At 40.8% G+C, this 18,798-nt stretch overlaps 1 protein-coding gene across 5 annotated transcripts in view; it reads right to left on the bottom strand.

The window, feature by feature from the left end:
- The window catches only part of LOC140185134 (AP-1 complex subunit gamma-1-like), a 134,676-nt gene that overhangs the window by 110,939 nt on the left and 4,939 nt on the right, over window positions 1-18,798 (bottom strand). For 4 of the 5 annotated variants that reach the window (XM_072238471.1, XM_072238493.1, XM_072238513.1 and 1 more), the window contains exon 2: window positions 6,564-6,768. In XM_072238471.1, the coding sequence (XP_072094572.1) occupies window positions 6,564-6,764 (201 nt within the window). In that variant the 5' untranslated portion in view covers window positions 6,765-6,768. Of the gene's footprint in view, window positions 1-6,563; window positions 6,769-8,689; window positions 8,869-18,798 lie in introns of all 5 variants that reach the window. The other variant, XM_072238483.1, reaches the window with a different exon arrangement.

The raw sequence follows: 18,798 nt of genomic DNA, 5'->3' as shown, positions 1-18,798 counted from the left end.
TTAGTTTATAAATTTAAAAAATGACGAGTGAAATGGTGCATGAGATTACACAAGATGACTTTTTAAACTGACTGACCAGTTTTATTGTTACTAGCTGATCAAGCTCCACTTTAAAACTCTCCCATATGTATGTAAAACTAAACTTACATTGCTTTTTTGTGTAATGTTATAGCTTCCCCTCAAATAAGCCTCCAATATTTTCCTTATACCACGGGGCCTTTCTGTGTCCACCTGAGACACATCCTGCCTACAGTGGAATGCAGAAAGTAGTTCATGCTGAGGGCAGGTGATTAGCTTGGAGACCTAACCAACGTATTACTGTATCTCAGGCTGAAGATAGTAAGGAGAGGTGCAATTTCCTTGGACTTTATTTCCCCTGGAGTGTTGGGGGTGGGGGGGGGGTGTGGCCTTATAGAAGTGTATAAAATTATAAGAGAACTAAATACGTAAGTTGAATGATCCCAGTGCTTTTTCTAAGGTAGGAGAGTCTAAAACTAAGGGGATAGGATAGGATAGGATTAAGGTGAGAGGAGAAAGAGGTTGTAGGCTCAAATTTATTAATTGAACCTGATAGTGTATTAGCCACCTAAATACTTCGAATAGAGCTTGCTAAGGGTAAGTCAGCAATTGCTGATTGCTAACCAATGGCCCTACTGGAACTTATAAACAATGGTCAAAACACTTTTGATATGCTGGCTGGTAGTCAATAGAGCCATCAGCAAACTAACAAATGAAGAAACATTGCATGAATTAAATACCTTTTGACTGTGGAACAGATAAATATTATTATAGAGGTCACTACCTTCGGGAATAGAGAATGAGATTTTCTCCCAAATGAACTTATTTTAATTAATGCACACTTGCACAGTTAGCAATTTACTTAGTTAAAACCTGGTCACTAATTTAAGCCAATGGCGCATGCATGAGATTAAACTGTTATGTAATACTTGGAGAGAAATCACCACATGCCAGGAAGGTATTTTTAAGTTTTGTAAACAAAATGTTTGGTTAGAATAAATTGTATGCATGTATATTTAAAAAAATATACATAGTAGAGGCATCATAACAAATATAAAAAAATAACTATTAAAGGATACAATGCCAGAGAGTTAGCTTAAATGTAACCTGATTCTTCTATTAAAAATTTCAGGGAATCACCAACTAATATAGGCTGTTGGAACAAAAAAAAAATCCTTTTCAAAATTGCTAGAGAAACTGAAAAGATATGTGTAATCAAAACAGATTTTAAAGGGAGAGACACCCTTGACCAACATTTCATTCTCAGGCAACAAAAATGAGTCAACAGGATAATGAAGTATATGTAATGATTATCACAAGTTTTCAATTGTTAAGAGTCAAGACTGCAAACCTCTACAGGACTTGGGGACAAAAAGCAGAATGAACAGCAAGCAGGCAGTAACACAAAAGTATTAGCTAGAGGTAGTTAGAATTGCATGAGGAGCCTAAACATTTTTAAAAAAGTGCCAAATGGTATTCTATAAGTATTAAAACTGGGCCTATTTACAGTTTTTTGAAAGTGATGGGACTACACTTGGTCAACAGTCTCACCAAATACAACAGTAACATTGATCAGTTGCCTGTTTGATACCCTGGAGGATGAAGACATTTGTAGAATGGGTACATGTGGTTTATGAATGTTAATACATTTCAATATGAAGAGATCATAAAATGATAGAGCCACTGTTCAGCAAAGCTTACGGAAAAGTTGGAATGTGCAAAACACTATGACCAATAGTGGCTGAAACACATTTTAATAAGTTCAAAGTATGTATACTATATACAACCTTGAAATTTGTCTCTTTACAAGCAGCCACAAGACAAAGATACCCGATAGAATTCATTAAAATTAAACACCCAATGTGCAGAAAAATACATATTGTGCAAATAATATAAGTAAGCAAATAACATTCATAACTGAGGTTCACGAAAGTGAGTCCACAGCCACGAAGCCAGTCAATACTTATGAGAAATGCGGTAGTCATAGGGGATTCCATAGTCAGGGGAACAGACAGGAGATTCTGTGAGCCTAACAGAGATACCCGCATGGTGTGTTGCCTCCCAGGTGCCAGGGTACGGGATGTCTCAGATCGGGTCCTGAATATTCTAAAGGAGGAGGGTGAGCAGCCAGTTGTCTTGATACATGTTGGTACCAATGACCTAGATAGGACAAAGGAGGAGGTCCTGAAGAGAGATTTCCAGGAGTTAGGAAGGAAGCTGAGAAGCAGGACCTCCAGGGTAGTAATCTCCGGATTGCTACCTGTGCCACGTGCTAGCGAGGGCAAGAATAGTCGGATCAGGCAGATGAATGCGTGGCTGAGAGACTGGTGTAGGGGGCAGGGCGTGAGATTCCTGGATAATTGGGATCTCTTCTGGGGGAAGTATGACCTGTTCAAAAAGGACAGGTTACACCTGAACCCGAAGGGGACCAATATCCTGGCGGGAAAGTTTAATAGAGCTGTTAGGGAGGGTTTAAACTAATTTGGCAGGGGGATGGGAACTGGAATGATAGAGCGGAGGAAGGGGAAAATAGAAATAAATCTAAGATAGTGAGCAGTAAAGATGTCAGGAAAGACAGGCAGGTGATGGGGCAAATTTGTAGCCATTGGGATGAGTTGCAGTGCAATAAAGTTGCAGTGAAATCAAAGCAAAAAGTATCAAATACTGGTCTTAAGGTGTTGTACTTAAATGCACGCAGCATAAGGAATAAGGTGGATGATCTTGTTGTACAGCTACAGATTGGCAGGTATGATATTGTGGCCATCACTGAGACCTGGCTAAAGGATGCAAGTCTCTGGGAGCTGAACGTCCAAGGATACACGGTATTTCAGAAGGATAGAAAGGTAGGCAGAGGGGGAGGCGTGGCTTTATTGGTAAGAAATGATATTAAATCGTTAGAAAGAGGTGATATAGGATCGGAAGGTGCAGAAACTTTATGGGTTGAGCTAAGAAATAGCAGGAGTAAAAGGACCATGATGGCAGTTATTTATAGGCCTCCAAACAGCTGCAGGGATGTGGACTACAAATTACAACTGGAAATAGCAACGGCTTGTCAGAAGGGCAGTGTTATGATAATTGTGGGGGATTTTAACATGCGAGTGGATTGGGAAAATCAGGTCAGCACTGGATCTCAAGAGAGAGAATTTGTAGAATGTCTGCGAGATGGCTTTTTAGAACAGCTTGTTGTTGAGCCCACTAGGGGATCGGTTGTACTGGATTGGGTATTGTGTAATGAACGGGAGGTGATTAGAGAGATTGAGGTGAAGAAACCCTTAGGAGGCAGTGATCATAACATGATTGAGTTCACTGTGAAATTAGAAAAAGAGAAGCCGAAATCTGATGTGTCGGTATTTCAGTGGAGTAAAGGAAATTACAGTGGCATGAGAGAGGAACTGGTCAAAGTTGACTGGAAAGGGACACTGGCGGGAAAGACAGCAGAGCAGCAGTGGCTGGAGTTTATGCGAGAAATGAGGAAGGTGCAAGACAGATATATTCCAAAAAAGAAGAAATTTTCGAGTGGAAAAAGGATGCAACCGTGGTTGACAAGAGAAGTCAAAGCCAAAGTTAAAGCAAAGGAGAGGGCATACAAGGAAGCAAAAATTAGTGGGAAGACAGAGGATTGGGACGTTTTTAAAACCTTACAAAAGGAAACCAAGAAGGTCATTAAGAGAGATAAGATTAACTACGACAGGAAGCTAGCAAATAATATCAAAGAGGATACTAAAAGCTTTTTCAAGTATATAAAGAGTAAAAGACAGGTGAGAGTAGATATAGGACCGATAGAAAATGATGCTGGAGAAATTGTAATGGGAGATAAGGAGATGGCAGAGGAACTGAACGAGCATCTTGCATCAGTCTTCACTGAGGAAGACATCAGCAGTATACCGGACACTCAAGGGTGGTAGAGAAGAGAAGTGTGCGCAGTCACAATTACGACAGAGAAAGTACTCAGGAAGCTGAATAGGCTAAAGATAGATAAATCTCCTGGACCAGATGGAATGCACCCTCCTGTTCTGAAGGAAGTAGCTGTGGAGATTGCGGAGGCATTAGCGATGATCTTCTAAAAGTCGATAGATTCTGGTATGGATCCGGAAGACTGGAAGATTGCAAATGTCACTCCGCTATTTAAGAAGGGGGAAAGGAAGCAAAAGGGAAATTATAGACCTGTTAGCTTGACATCGGTGGTTGGGAAGTTGTTGGAGTCGATTGTCAAGGATGAGGTTACAGAGTACCTAGAGGCATATGACAAGATAGGCAGAACTCAGCATGGATTCCTTAAAGGAAAATCCTGCCTGACAAACCTAAAACAATTTTTTGAGGAAATTACCAGTAGGCTAGACAAGAGAGATGTAGTGGATGTTGTATATTTGGATTTTCAGAAGGCCTTTGACAAGGTGCCACACATGAGGCTACTTAACAAGATAAGAGCCCATGGAATTACGGGAAAGTTACATACGTGGATAGAGTGCTGGCTGATTGGCAGGAAACAGAGTGGGAATAAAGGGATCCTATTCTGGTTGGCTGCCGGTTACCAGTGGTGTTCCACAGGGATCAGTGTTGGGGCCGCTTCTTATTACATTGTACATCAACGATTTGGATTATGGAATAGATGGCTTTGTGGCTAAGTTTGCTGACGATACGAAGATAGGTGGAGGGGCCAGTAGTGCTGAGGAAATGGAGAGTCTGCAGGGAGACTTGGATAGATTGGAAGAATGGGCAGAGAAGTGGCAAATGAAGTACAATGTTGGAAAGTGTATGGTTATGCACTTTGGCAGAAGAAATAAATGGGCAGACTATTATTTAAATGGGGAAAGAATTCAAAGTTCTGAGATGCAACGGGACTTGGGAGTCCTCGTACAGGATACCCTTAAGGTTAACCTCCAGGTTGAGTCAGTAGTGAAGAAGGCGAATGCAATGTTGGCATTCATTTCTAGAGGATTAGAGTATAGCAGCAGGGATGTGATGTTGAGGCTCTATAAGGCGCTGGTGAGACCTCACTTGGAGTACTGTGGGCAGTTTTGGTCTCCTTATTTAAGAAAGGATGTGCTGACGTTGGAGAAGGTACAGAGAAGGTTCACTAGAATGATTCCGGGAATGAGAGGGTTAACATATGAGGAACATTTGTCCGCTCTTGGACTGTATTCCTTGGAGTTTAGAAGAATGAGGGGAGACCTCATAGAAACATTTCGAATGTTAAAAGGCATGGACAGAGTGGATGTGGCAAAGTTGTTTCCCATGATGGAGGAGTCTAGTACGAGAGGGCATGACTTAAGGATTGAAGGGTGCCCATTCAGAACAGAAATGCAAAGAAATTTTTTTAGTCAGAGGGTGGTGAATCTATGGAATTTGTTGCCACAGGCAGCAGTGGAGGCCAAGTCATTGGGTGTATTTAAGGCAGAGATTGATAGGTATCTGAGTAGCCAGGGCATCAAAGGTTTTGGTGAGAAGGCGGGGGAGTGGGACTAAATAGGAGAAAATGGATCAGCTCATGATAAAATGGCGGAGCAGACTCAATGGGCCGAATGGCCTACTTCTGCTCCTTTGTCTTATGGTCTTACTGCAGCCTATCTAGGAGCCCGTTAGTTGCAGACCACAGCCTCAGTTCACCGCAAGGGCGAGAAAACCTTGTGGAGCAGTGAGCTGAACACTGGCCCTGCCCTCTCCTCTGGCTCCAACACCATGACCTTTCCAATCTCGTTCAGCACTTAAATTGGCCAAATCTTGTGCCATTCCTCACTCTCAGACTAGGGCCTGCCACTTCAAAACCCTCAGGCCTGGGCCCGTCACCTCGACTCGGTCACCATGCTGCAACCATCCCGTACCTTTGAGACTTCAGTTCACAGTGCAAAAATGGCAGGTTGTATAGGCAGTTCAAAAGCTCAGCTCCATAAGGGAAGTTACAGACTATTCTTTTCAGTGATCATTTCCAAGAAAAAATATGATTATTGAAGCAGATATTTAAAGAATGACTTAAAGAGAAATTACATTTCACAAGAAAGAAAATAGGTTATGCTGATATAATTACAGAAACTGGATGGGAAAGGTATTCATTTGGAACATAACTGAAGACAGTTGCCTGTTTAATAGCCTGTTACAAAGTTCTATGTAATTTTACACATACAATTACTTTAACAAACAGCTTGTACAGCTGTAAACTCTTGTGTACACTTTGATATTCATATCCATAAAATGCATCAACTAAAGGAAAGTTCTAAATCAACCATAAGTTCTGTTTATCTGTATGTACTGACCTAAAAAGAGCCCATCTACATACTAGACAAGGATAGGATAGAACAAATCAACTGTTAAATGAAGAATGAACTCATGAAAAAATTATTGCAGGCAAAGTACAACCTGCATTACTTTGAAGCAAAATAAGTACAAGAAAAATAGTAGAAAATCAAGAAGATTAATAAACAGGAACCATTCTGGGGAACCATTTGCCCGACGCCGGCCCCCTAGGCCTGAGTCAACGTAGTAGTAGTATTGTGGGAATGGGAGGCAAGTAATTCTTTAGGAAAAATAAAACACTTATTGCATCTTACCTGGCCAAAGTGTGCTGGGTACCCAAGCATATGCATGTAGATGAGTTTTGCTACATTTCGGCAACGATACGTGTTGTCTTCCTCTCGGAAGGATGACCTGATGAGTGCACACTCTTTCTGAATGACGTCTCGCTCTTCTGCTTGTGTTCTGGCAGCACGGATTGTGCGAATCAGTTCTCGCAAGCGAACAGGAGCTGGCATTTTGCTGAAAAGATAAAGCTAGCATAACTATCAAACACATATAAGACAGAACTAACTTGAAGTCTTTAGAGGGCTCCCGATTTTAAAAGCAACAAGTTATAGTTCAAATTTCTGACAAATGACATTCTTCAATTCAGCAAATCAATTTTAATTGTTGCTTTAATTATATTATTGATGATTGTTCATAAAATGCTGTTGAAGTGTCCACATAGGAATATGATCAGTTACAAAGTCTTCCATGGTGAAGCAACTTCTCAACGTATTCTAGAACCAACCAGGATGAGCATCCAGTTGGCTTAGTATAGCAGATGTTTCTAGTAGCCATGGATGTGCCCCCATGCAACCTGCTTCTTTTGCAAGGAGTCAGAAAAATAATCTACCTGGCTGAACTATCAGAACATAATAATTTCAACAAACAAATCACCACTTAGCACCGAAGTGTTTGAAATTAATGTAGTATCATCAAATGGTTTCAAAAATGCTATCAGAAACAGATTTTTTATGAATCCCTCTAACTTAGGGGTTCCCAACCTGGGATCCACGGACACCTGCTTAATGGTATTGGTCCATGGTATAAAAAAAGGTTTGTCCACTGTTTCATGGACCTATAGTTTAACTTCCTATTCCGTTCATCAAAAAATTTCCAAGAGTTATTGGCTCCTTTCAGATATAAACTGACATGAAGCCTTGCTAATGAACACCACAGCTACTTTGAGGATTCAAGGCATTTGTTGCCCATACTTTTGCAATTTGTATAATTCCAAGACCTTACCTACATTGGGTCAACAGGCAAATCCCTAGCAAAGGCATTCAGGCTACATGAGTTTGGCCCAAAATATTTCTCATTTGTGGGAATAATGACTTTATGACACCACTGAAAGCATCTCTAGTTGGCTATAAATGAAAATCTCCTATCCACGCGGGGGCTTCAACTCTTGAAGGCAGCAGTGATCCATTCATTATTGACACTCTTAATATGCTTGCACACTTATCTGAGGACTTGGTCCTGCTTGGTAGCTTATAACGCATTCAGGTTTCTGAGTTGACATCACAACTTTCAAAGGGGAAGCATAACAAAACAGTAGCATCAAAGCGCAGAATCAGATATCACTATGATGATTGTACGTTCTAGTATCAATTGTTTGGCGACAATAAAGTATAAAGTATTGTCAAGTATTGTCTCATATTGATCAAATCGCATAGTTAGAAATATTACGCAGTTGATTTGTTGCTGACAGAGACTGTAGATTGGATGGCTAATATATTTGGTTAGTGATCAGAAAAAAGCTTACAGTAAGAATTTTATTTACCTCAAAAATAATGACAAGAGATCCTTTCTCCATTTTTGCATAATTGCACTCAGTGGGTTTGGTGCTTTCAAAACAAATGTGATTACTTTTTCCTGCACCATCATCCAGCATATCCCTGCTATGTTGCAGTGGCTGTCCAGACATTGTCCCTATTTAATCATTTTCTTGCAGTATATGATGTTCTGGAATATCTTTGACGTAGAACTCAAATCTGTAGAATAATTTAGTTTTTTCCCCCCCACAAATAGAGGCCTTTTATCGTGCTACTGCTTAAACTGTCTCTTTCTACATTTTGCTGCACTTGTGAATAGGGCAGATTTAATTTTACAAAGAACTTTATAACAACCCTTGTGCTATGAGATGGAAATTTTTCTTCGTGATTGATTTATGTGACCTTCTAATCACAACCAGCAAATAGAGCAATCTACCTTCAGAATCACTTCCTCAAATGTAGCACTGCAGTATTGAAGATGACTTACTTATACTCTGATTTTGTGGATTCTGAGGCCAATGAGACCAATGTGTGAACCTCGCACTAGTTCATAGATGGTGGCTGATGGAATGAGTGCGTGGGTTGTTTGTAAGGTAGTCCATTCCTTCAATCACATACAGTACCTGGGGCTTCCCGTTGCTTAGACCTGCGATTCTCAATACCACTCCAAATATTCCTTTTCCATGCTGTACAGCCATGGGACAAAAATTCCCAACAGAGATGCTGCATTTCTTGAAAGCAGTTTTTAGCATATCCTTAATTTTTTCCTCCTCTGTTTTCCATGTAATCTCCATTCCAAACTCTATCATAGAAAGGGTATTAGTTTCAGGAGTTTAGTTTTAGACATGTGAACAACATAGCCTACTCAACAGAGTTGACTGGATAACTAGGGCCTGTGGGTACTTGGTCTAGGAGAAGCACATACTTTAGCAATTCATCTTCCATTGGATTTGTAAGATTTTGCAGAAACAATATAATAGTACTTTCCAGTGCTTTGTGATAATCCAGGAAACACATAAAAGGACAATGATCACAGTTGTTCATATGTGAATTTTGTATCAAGTCAAAAGACTTGATCTTATGTCCTTTTGTTCAAATCAACAAAAGACTGTATCAATACATTAAAGAAATTCATCCCAGCCTTCACTGATGGCAGCTCACCAATCCCCCTCCCCCCCAGACTGGTTCCTCCCAAGATATGGCAAGTAGTCCAAGCTTTCCCGATCTTTCTGAATTTTTATTGTTGGAGGGCAGCATGGTGCAGCAGGAGCAGAGTGCAAAACTGTTGAAGGACCTATAGCTGGTGGGCCTTGAGCTTACAACCCATCCTCCTCCATATCTTGGTGAAATCATCAATGGCTTAGAGCAATGCCTCTGACTATGCTGAAGTTAAAGTTTGGGTCACATTGGTTCTGGCTGGTGTGGCTCCATACGTTTTCTGGAATAGTAATGCATGGAAGATCAAAACCCAAAGTTGTTAAGGCAGCCAAATCCGCCATATAATACAACAAGGTCCTGGGAGTAGATGGCACCACCTCAGATATCCCCAAACTTTATAAATGCTTTACAGGGAGCATCCCTCTTAAAGAATCGTCGATATCTTCTACCCCTAATTATACTCCACCTTCCACCTACATCCAATTATTTCAGTATGAGATGAGTTGAGGAAATACTTTAATGGTTTCTCCCACTCTTCCACCCCTCTCCACAATACATTTTCTGAGATTTATATAGATATGTCTATATAAATCTTGCACTGTGGGCTTTCCACAGCACATTCTTTGGTTCTGTTTGTTGTTAACACAAACAGTGCATTTCACTGTGCGTTTCAATGTACATGTGATAAATAACTGAATCTGAAACTGGCAGCAAATACGAACTTGGAAATATAACTAAAATCAATCACTTTGCTGCAATAGAACAGACCGCGTAAACAAGTATCATTCAAGTCAGGCATTTGTTTAGGGAACAAGTCCGTAGAAATGTAGAAAACTGAGTGAATATTTGTGCACCACCAACTGAGATGCTGAATAATAGCGTAACAACCTACACAAATTTAAACACACAGCATTGTGACACTGATAAAAGAGATACAAGGAAAAATGTGCACTTTAAGCATGGGGAGAGGGCAAGGTGTTCTGGACTCAGAATTCCATAGAACAGTTGAAAACAAGTTGGTTAGATCTAGACCGGGGTATCTCAATCTGCCTTACGCCATAGACCATTACCATGGACCGACCACAGGTTGGGAACCCCAGTCTAGATTATGCTATTGACAACATTCTCATTCATCTTTGTTATTGCTCCCAAGTTCCATTCTGATCAAAAAAGATAAAGGTAATCATTTCTATTGAACAACAGCCATAGCCAGCCATTAAAAAACTGTTCAAAGGTATTTATTTCAATGCATCATTTTTATTTTGCTGTCCGCTGAACAAGAATTGAATTGCAAAATGTATAAACTGTTATAAATCTTAGCAGGAACAGTGAACAGTATCAGCATACCAAAATGTCCCTGGACAGTAGAAATAAAATAATTTGATGAAAGCTTTAACTACATCCAACAATTAAATATTACAAAGTTATGGAGTCATAGAACTAATCTGCCGAGCCCCATTGACCTGTAGCTGGACCACTGCACTCCAAACACCCCCCCCCCCCACCCCAACCATGTACCCATCCAATTTTCTCTTCGACGGTGAAATCAAACCCTAATCCACCATTTCTGCTTGCAGCTCATTCCACACTCTCACTACCCTCTGAGTGAAGAAAGTCCCCTTCATGTTCTCCTTAAATGTTTCATCTTTCACCCTTAACCCATGACCCCTAGTTTTAGTCTCACTCAACCTCAGTGGGAAAAGGCTGCTGATATTTTCCCCATCTATATGCCTCATAATTTTGTATACCCCCATTATATCTCCTCTCACTCTTCTATGCATGAGGGAATTAAGTCCTAACCTATTCAATCTTTCCCTATAACTCAGGTGCTCAAGTCCTATCAACATCCTTGTAAATTTTATCTGCACACAGTAAGTACTTTCAATCTTATTGAGATTATTTCTGCAGGTAAATGATCAGAACTGTACACATTAGGCTTCAACAATGACTTATACAACTTCAACATAACGTCCCAACTCAATATTTTAATTTATGAAGGCAATGTGCCAGAAGCTCTTTACAACCCTATCTACTTGTTATGCCACTTTCAAAGAATTACAGGTGTGCGCCGCTTAATGTCCATTCAGACAATGTCTGATCACATGTACGTCCGTAGTCCCCATCGGAGAACATGACACAGCGGACGTAACCAATCTCATGTATCGCGTATCTCTTGAATGTAGTAGCGTTATCTCTCTGTTTAATTTTCTTCTGAAAATATTACCGTAAAGTGCATCATGGCTTCCAAGTTCAGGTTATTCGACCTGAAACTCTTCCAGTGGAACACTATGAGGAAGTTGAGAACAGTGATGTGGATGAACCTGATCATCTTTGATAAATTGTGTGTGATATAGGCTAAGAAAGTGTTGACATAAAAGTTTAAAATGTGAAAAAAATTAAAAAGGTTAAAACGAAATAAAAAATTAGAGTGCATGTATTATAGTGTACAGTATACAGTTTTAGTGTAAGTCCTTGGCTATTTAGTCAATACAGGTACACTACAGTACTCCATATAGGTTTGCTAAGTATATAATATGGTGTTCGCACAACATCCAAATCACGTAACGTCCGATTTCACAGAATGTATCGTGGACATTGAGCAACGCATACCTGTATCGGATCTGTATTCCCAGATCCCTCTCTTCTACTTCACTCCACAATGCCTCTCACTGTGCAAGTCCTACTCTGGTTTATCCTCCTAAAGCACAATACATTTTTCTGCATTAAATTCCACCTGCCATTTTTCAGTCCATTTTTTCATCTGGTCCAGATTCTGCTGAAAGCTTTAATAGCCTTCCTCGCTATCCACTACATCCCCAACCTTGGTATCATCTGCAAATTTGCTGATCCAATTAACCACATTATCATCCAGATCATTGATATTGAAAACAACAAAGGACTAGTGATACACCACTAGTCAGAGGCAACTAGGGAGGAGAAGATGGTGGGCGACACAGCGCGTGCAGCCGTTCCAAATGATGTCGTATCTGTGAAGTAGGATGCCATGCACAATCCTGATCTGATACAGATAGACGTGAAGAAGCACGGAGGAACATCTGGGGAAACTTCTGAAATGCCTGCTTCGCTGCTGCTACTACTGTGCGATCGAAAAATTTCCGGAGGGAAGGTCCCAAATCCTCGGCCTTGCCTATTGCCGGGGCTGGGGTCGAAGCGCTTGGCAGAGATGGTGCTCGGTGCTCAGTGTCGGAGAGCTGGTCGGAGGCTCGAAGTTTTCGGACGGACTCGGAGTTGGACTGTGGTCGGATGCTTCCGGGATGCTGCATCGGCAAGTTTGCGGCGCTGGAGGTTTACCGTCTGCGTGAGATGATGGGACTTTCGAGAGACTTTGAGACTTTACCGTGCCCATGGTCGGTTCTTCATCAAATTACGGTATTGCTTTGCACTGTTGTAACTATATGTTATAATTCTGTGGTTTTTGTCAGTTTTTCAGTCTTGGTTTGTCATGTGTTTTCTGTGATATCATTCTGGAAAAACATTGTATCATTTCTTAATGCATGCATTACTAAATGACAATAAAAGAGGACTGCGTGTCCTCATAATCTAATCTAATCTAACTATTAGTCCTGTTAGTCTAATCTAACCAGTTAGTCCTGATGAAGGGTCTTGGCCTGAAATGTCGACTGTACCTCGTCCCAGAGATGCTGCCTGGCCTGCTGTGTTCACCAGCAACTTTGGTGTGTGTTGCTAATCTAACTATTACCGCTTTCTGGTTTCTCCTGTGAAGCCAATGTCTAATCCAATTACGATCTCAGCCTGATGTCTTACTGAGCAGAATACTGAAGATTTCCAACAATGAATGGCCAATAAATATTCAACAATGTGCAAACCAGCTTTGAGAATATGTGTTATGAGAAGCCTCAGTGTACAAGGCTCATCGTTTGCACTAATTTATGTAAATACTTATTGTTGCATTTCAGGTTGATTAATGTGCCAGAAGTACATGTATAGATGATGGGAATGGAAAAATCCTGCGGAGTAAACTGACTGAAATATACAATGGGTACTAACAGTGGACCAGGAACACCAAAACCATATTATGAAAAACATGCTGCCTTGAACTTTGCAGTCTTTCTGTCAATGCAATAAGGTAGGAAGATCTGGGATTTAGAGCCAGAAATAATGATGTTGTAATGATATTTCCACTCAGAATGGTACAGTGCCGTGCAAAAGTATTCAGTGATTTCTCCTGAGAACTATGCAGACAGAATTATTCCCAAAAATAATTTGCCAAGTAAATTATGCTCGACTCAATAAAACGAAAGGAGATAAGGACTCAAGCTAGAATCAGGCTGTAACCTGACATTACACCATGGCGGTGGTATAGTATAGGCATCCGTTAATCTCATGAGACCATGGATTTGCGCCTTGGAAGGTTTCCAGGGCGCAGGCCTGGGCAAGGTTGTATGGAAGACCAGCAGTTGCCCATGATGCAAGTCTCCCCTCTCCACACCACCGATGTTGTTCAAGGGAAGGGCATTAGGACCCATACAGCTTGGCACCAGTGTCGTCGCACAGCAATGTGTGATTAAGTGCTTTGCTCAAGGTCACACATGCTACTTCAGCCAAGGCTCAAACTAGCAACCTTCAAATCACTAGACGAATGCCTTAACCACTCGGCCATGCATGGTACAGGAACATAATATAAACTGTCTTCCCTCAAAAATAAAACAATTAAAGCAAAGTACTCATTACCAAACAGCTTGATTAGGGATTGATTTCATAATGAATTACTTTTAGTATAAGAAATGACATTAGTGTCCACAAAGGTCGTGCTCTGTGCCTCATCAAAGTCCAGGATTTCCTTGTAAATGGAGAAACCCTCAAATGCTGATTGCTCTTCACTGGAGTTTTGCCAGCTGTCTTCTGATGGGACACTTAAGAATATATTGGAGGATTGTGTATTTGTTGCAGCCCTTAGCCGTGACATTGGGGAATTATTGTGCCAGACTCAGGATCAGCAAATCCATTCATTGATCTGTTAAATGTTAACAAATTGTATTTTATTTATTTTTATTTAGAGGTACAGCATGATATCAGGGTCACCTGGCCAAATGAGACTGCACCACCAATTACATCTATGTGACCAATTAACCTACAAACCTATATATATCTTTGGGATGTGAGAGGAAACCCGTGCAGTCACGGGGAGAATGTATAAACTCCTTACACACAGTGCAGGAATTGAACTCGGGTCACTGGCAATATAGTAACGTTAAGCTAACTGCTATACTACCATGCTGCTCTAAACTCTTTAAGGCAGTGGCAGGAAATGAACCTCTTTTGGTGATTGCTTAGCATTGTAAAGTAATGTGCTAACTACTGTGCCACCTCAAATTTTTATTCTTTTAATGTATGAATATTTTATTTCTGTTTGTTTGGGAAAGGACTGGTTCTGGCCTGCCTGTGTGATGGTATTATAGAAAGAAAGTATGGCTTTGGGTTGCAAGATGATTACTAGTGATTCCAGAAAAAAGTCTGCATCTCCCAGTGAATCTCTGTCAGTAGGTTTTGGCCTTGTGTTTATTTGATGGAAACAGAACTATCTTGTTCCTATTCTACCCATCAAAAATGGAGATTTGGAGGCATGAGGCAAAGACAACATTGAATACTTAACCTCTAATAATCAAGTAATCAGAGACAAGACCACATGCGTCTTATTGCCTCTTCCCAAAATAGCATAATTGGTGAAATTTACAACTTTCACTGTTTACATAAAGAATTGCTCCACAAGAAATAACTGGAAGATTATTAGCACCCTCAAGGCTACATTAGACACAGCAACATTCAGAGAAAAAGAGGAGACTTCAGAAGGAAAGAAAAGAAGAATAAGAAAAGAAACATTAAGAGTAAAGAACGACCAATGACAAACTTTCATTTCTTGCTTCAAAAGTAAATTAATTCAGTAGGTTAAATTTTACTGAACTGGGGAGTTCCATGAGGACTAATCTCCTTGGTTGGACAGTTCAGTGAAATTCCAGTAACAACAGTTTTTAAATACATAATAAAAACTCCCGACAATCTTTCCTGCAAGTTCTAACAGTAAGTTCTGATAAATCAAATTGTTAATATCATTCAGAAACATAATAGCAGATAGACAACTTGAGTCCCTCCCCTTGAGTCTGCCGTTGCATTTAATGTCCATTGCTTATCTTCTTCCTTAGCACTGCTTTCCAACACTAAGGTTTGATTTACATATTATTCAAAGATCCGTTGACTTCTGAAAATACTCAGCAACTGAAACCATACAGCCCTTCTAGATTGAGAACAATTACTTGGGACGTGGAATTAAAATGACAGTCCTTCCAGGTGAGGCGACACTTCACCTGTGAGTCGGCTGGGGTGATATACTGCGTCCGGTGCGACCTTCTATATATTGGTGAGACCCGATGCAGGCTGGGAGACCGTTTCGCTGAACACCTACGCTCTGTCCACCAGAGAAAACAAGATCTCCCAGTGGCCACACATTTTAATTCCGCATCCCATTCCCATTCTGATATGTCTATCCACGGCCTCCTCTACTGTCAAGATGAAGCCACACTCAGGTTGGAGGAACAACACCTTATATTCCGTCTGGGTATCCTCCAACCTGACGGCATGAACATTGATTTCTCTACCTTCCGTTAATGCCCCTCCTCCCCTTCACACCCCATCTCTTATTTATTTTATTTTTTATATATTTTTCCCCTTCTTCCTCTCTCTTTTCTCCCTCTGTCCCTTTCACTATAACTCCTTGCTTACTCTCCACCCTCCAGGCTCCCCTCCCCCCTTCTCTTTTTCCCCAGGCTTCCTGTCCCATGATCCTCTCCCTTCTCCAGCCTGGTATCCCTTTTGCCAATCAATTTTCTAGCTCTTAGATCCATCCCTCCCCCTCCTGTCTTCTCCTATCATTTTGGATCTCCCCCTCCCCCTCTCAAATCTCTTACTATCTCTTCTATCAGTTAGTCCTGATGAAGAGTTCCAGCCTGAAACATCGACTGTACCTCTTCCTATAGATGCTGCCTGGCCTGCTGCATTCACCAGCATTTTTTGAGGATGTTAATATAGATGGCACTAAAGCCTGGGCAAACAAGCAAGTATTGCCATAAGGAAAGAGGACAAAGTGACACAACAATGCAGTTTCAGAAATGGATGTCAGAACTTAGGATCCTGAAAGCTGAAGAGCTTAGCAGAATTGGTGGCAAAGGGAGTTGGTATAAGTGTGGGGTGGTTTGGGAGGAGTGTTACAGAGAACAGTCATAGATCTGTACAGCACAGTAACAGAGTCCACCACCCACAAAGTCTGTGCTGACCATGATACCAATCTGCCTGCTCATAGACTATACCCTTCCATTACCTGCCAGTTCATGCATCTGCCCCATGGCTCTTAAACATTACTGTTGTCTCTACTTTCATCACTTACCCTTCCAGGCATCTGCCATTATAAAAAGAAACTTAATTCAAAGATCCGTTAAACTTTATTCTTTTCAATTTAAAGTAATAGCTTCTAGTATTTGAACACACTATTATATTGAAATACACACAATCCTTAGGGAACATAGCAGGGTGGACAGAACATACAACAGTACAACACAGGAACATGCTCTTTAGCTAACAAAGTCTGTGTCAACAGGAGCTAAATTAACCCAAACCAATATCCCTCCATTTCCTGCATACTCAATTATCTAATTAAATGCCATCACCACCACCCTGGCAATGTGCTCTAAGCACCTAACATAATCTTGAAAATACGTTTCCCCTCTCACCTTAAAGCTATAGCCTCTATTTATTTCTATCAATGGAAAAAGACGAAACCTTCTCCCCATAACCTTTGACGGCTTGACTAATCAAGAAGCTATCAACCTCCACTTTAAAGACACTCAAATGACTTGGCCTTTTGTGACAATGAAATTCACACAGTCACTACAGTCTGGCTAGAGAGAGTCCTCCTCGCCTTTGTTCTAAATAGATGTCCCTCTATTCCGAGGCTGTGCCCTCTGGTCCTAGACTCACCTGCTGTAGGTAGGAAACATCCTCTCCACATCCACTATCTAGGCCTTTTAATATTCAATTAGTTTTGATGAGATCCCCCCCCCTCATTCTTCTAAATTCCAGCGAGTACAACCTCAGTACGCTCCTCACAGTAGTCCCTTCAATCTTGGAATCATACTTGTGAATGTCCTCTGGACCCTCTACAATGCCAGCACATCTTTTCTTAGATAAGAGGTCCAAAACTGACTCACAAAACTCCTACTGTGCCTTATAAAACCCCTACTGTGCCTTATAAAACCACAGCATTTCATCCTTGCTCTTATATTCTAGTGCCCTTGAAATGAATGCTAACATTGTATTTGCTTCCCTTACCACTGACTCAATCTGTAAGTTACCTTTAAGGAATCCCACACAAGGACTCCTCAGTCTCTTTGCACCTCTGATTTTTGAATTTTCTTCACACTTAGAATAACGTCTATGCCTTTCCTCCTAACAATATGCATGACCATACACTTCCCTACATTATATTCCATCTGCCACTTCTTTGACCATTCTCCCAATCTTTCTAAGTTCTTCTGCAACCTCCCAGCTTCCATAACACTATCTGCCCCTCCACCTATCTCCATATCATCTGCAAACTTGGCCACAAAGCCATCAATTCCATCATCCAAATCACTGACATGTGACGTGAAAGGAAGAGGTTGCAACACTCTTCTCTGTGGAACACCATTTAGTCACCAGCAGCCAACCAGAAAAGCCCTCCTTTATTCCTACTCTTTGCCTCTTGCCAGTCAGCCAATCTTCTATCCATGATAGCATCTTTCCTGTAATACCTTGGGCTCTTGTTAACCAGCCTCATGTGTGGCATCTTGTCAAAGCCCTTCTGAAAATCCAATTAAACAGCACCCATTGACTCTCCTTTGTCTATCCTGCTTGTTATTTCTTCAAAGAATTCCAGCAGATTTGTCAGGCAAGGTTTCCCCTTAAGGGAAACCATGCTGACTTTGGCCTATCTTATCATGTGCCTTCAAGTATCCCAAAACCTCATCCTTAATAATGGATTCCAACCAACATCTTCCAAACACTGAAGTCAGGCTAACCGGCCTATAACTTCTTCTGCCTCCCTCCCTTCTTAAAGAGTGGAGTGACATTTGCAATTTTCTAGAATCTAGTTATTTTTGAAAGATTATTACTAATGCCTCCACAAAACTTCAGCTACCTCTTTCAGAACCCTGAGGTGTAGCTCATCTAGTCCAAGTGACTTACCTACTTTCAAATCTTTCAGCTTCCTTCTCCTTAGAAATAACAACAACACTCAATTCTGCCCCATGACACTCTCAAATTTCAGGCATACTGGTAATGATTTTCACAGTGAAGACCAACACAACATACTTCATCTACATTTTTTTGTTCCCCCCATTACTACCGCTCCAGTGTCCTTTTCCAGCAGTCTGATATCTGCTTTCACCTCTCTTTTACTCTTTTTATATCTGGAAAAACATTTGGTGTGTTCTCTTATATTAATGACTAGTTTACCTTCATGATACATCTTTTCTCTCCTTATGGCTTTTAGTTGCCTCTGTTG

This window comes from Mobula birostris, chromosome 2 (genome assembly GCF_030028105.1).
Source record: "Mobula birostris isolate sMobBir1 chromosome 2, sMobBir1.hap1, whole genome shotgun sequence".
NCBI classification, from domain to species: domain Eukaryota; kingdom Metazoa; phylum Chordata; class Chondrichthyes; order Myliobatiformes; family Myliobatidae; genus Mobula; species Mobula birostris.
This window is presented reverse-complemented; position numbering and strand designations above follow the sequence as displayed.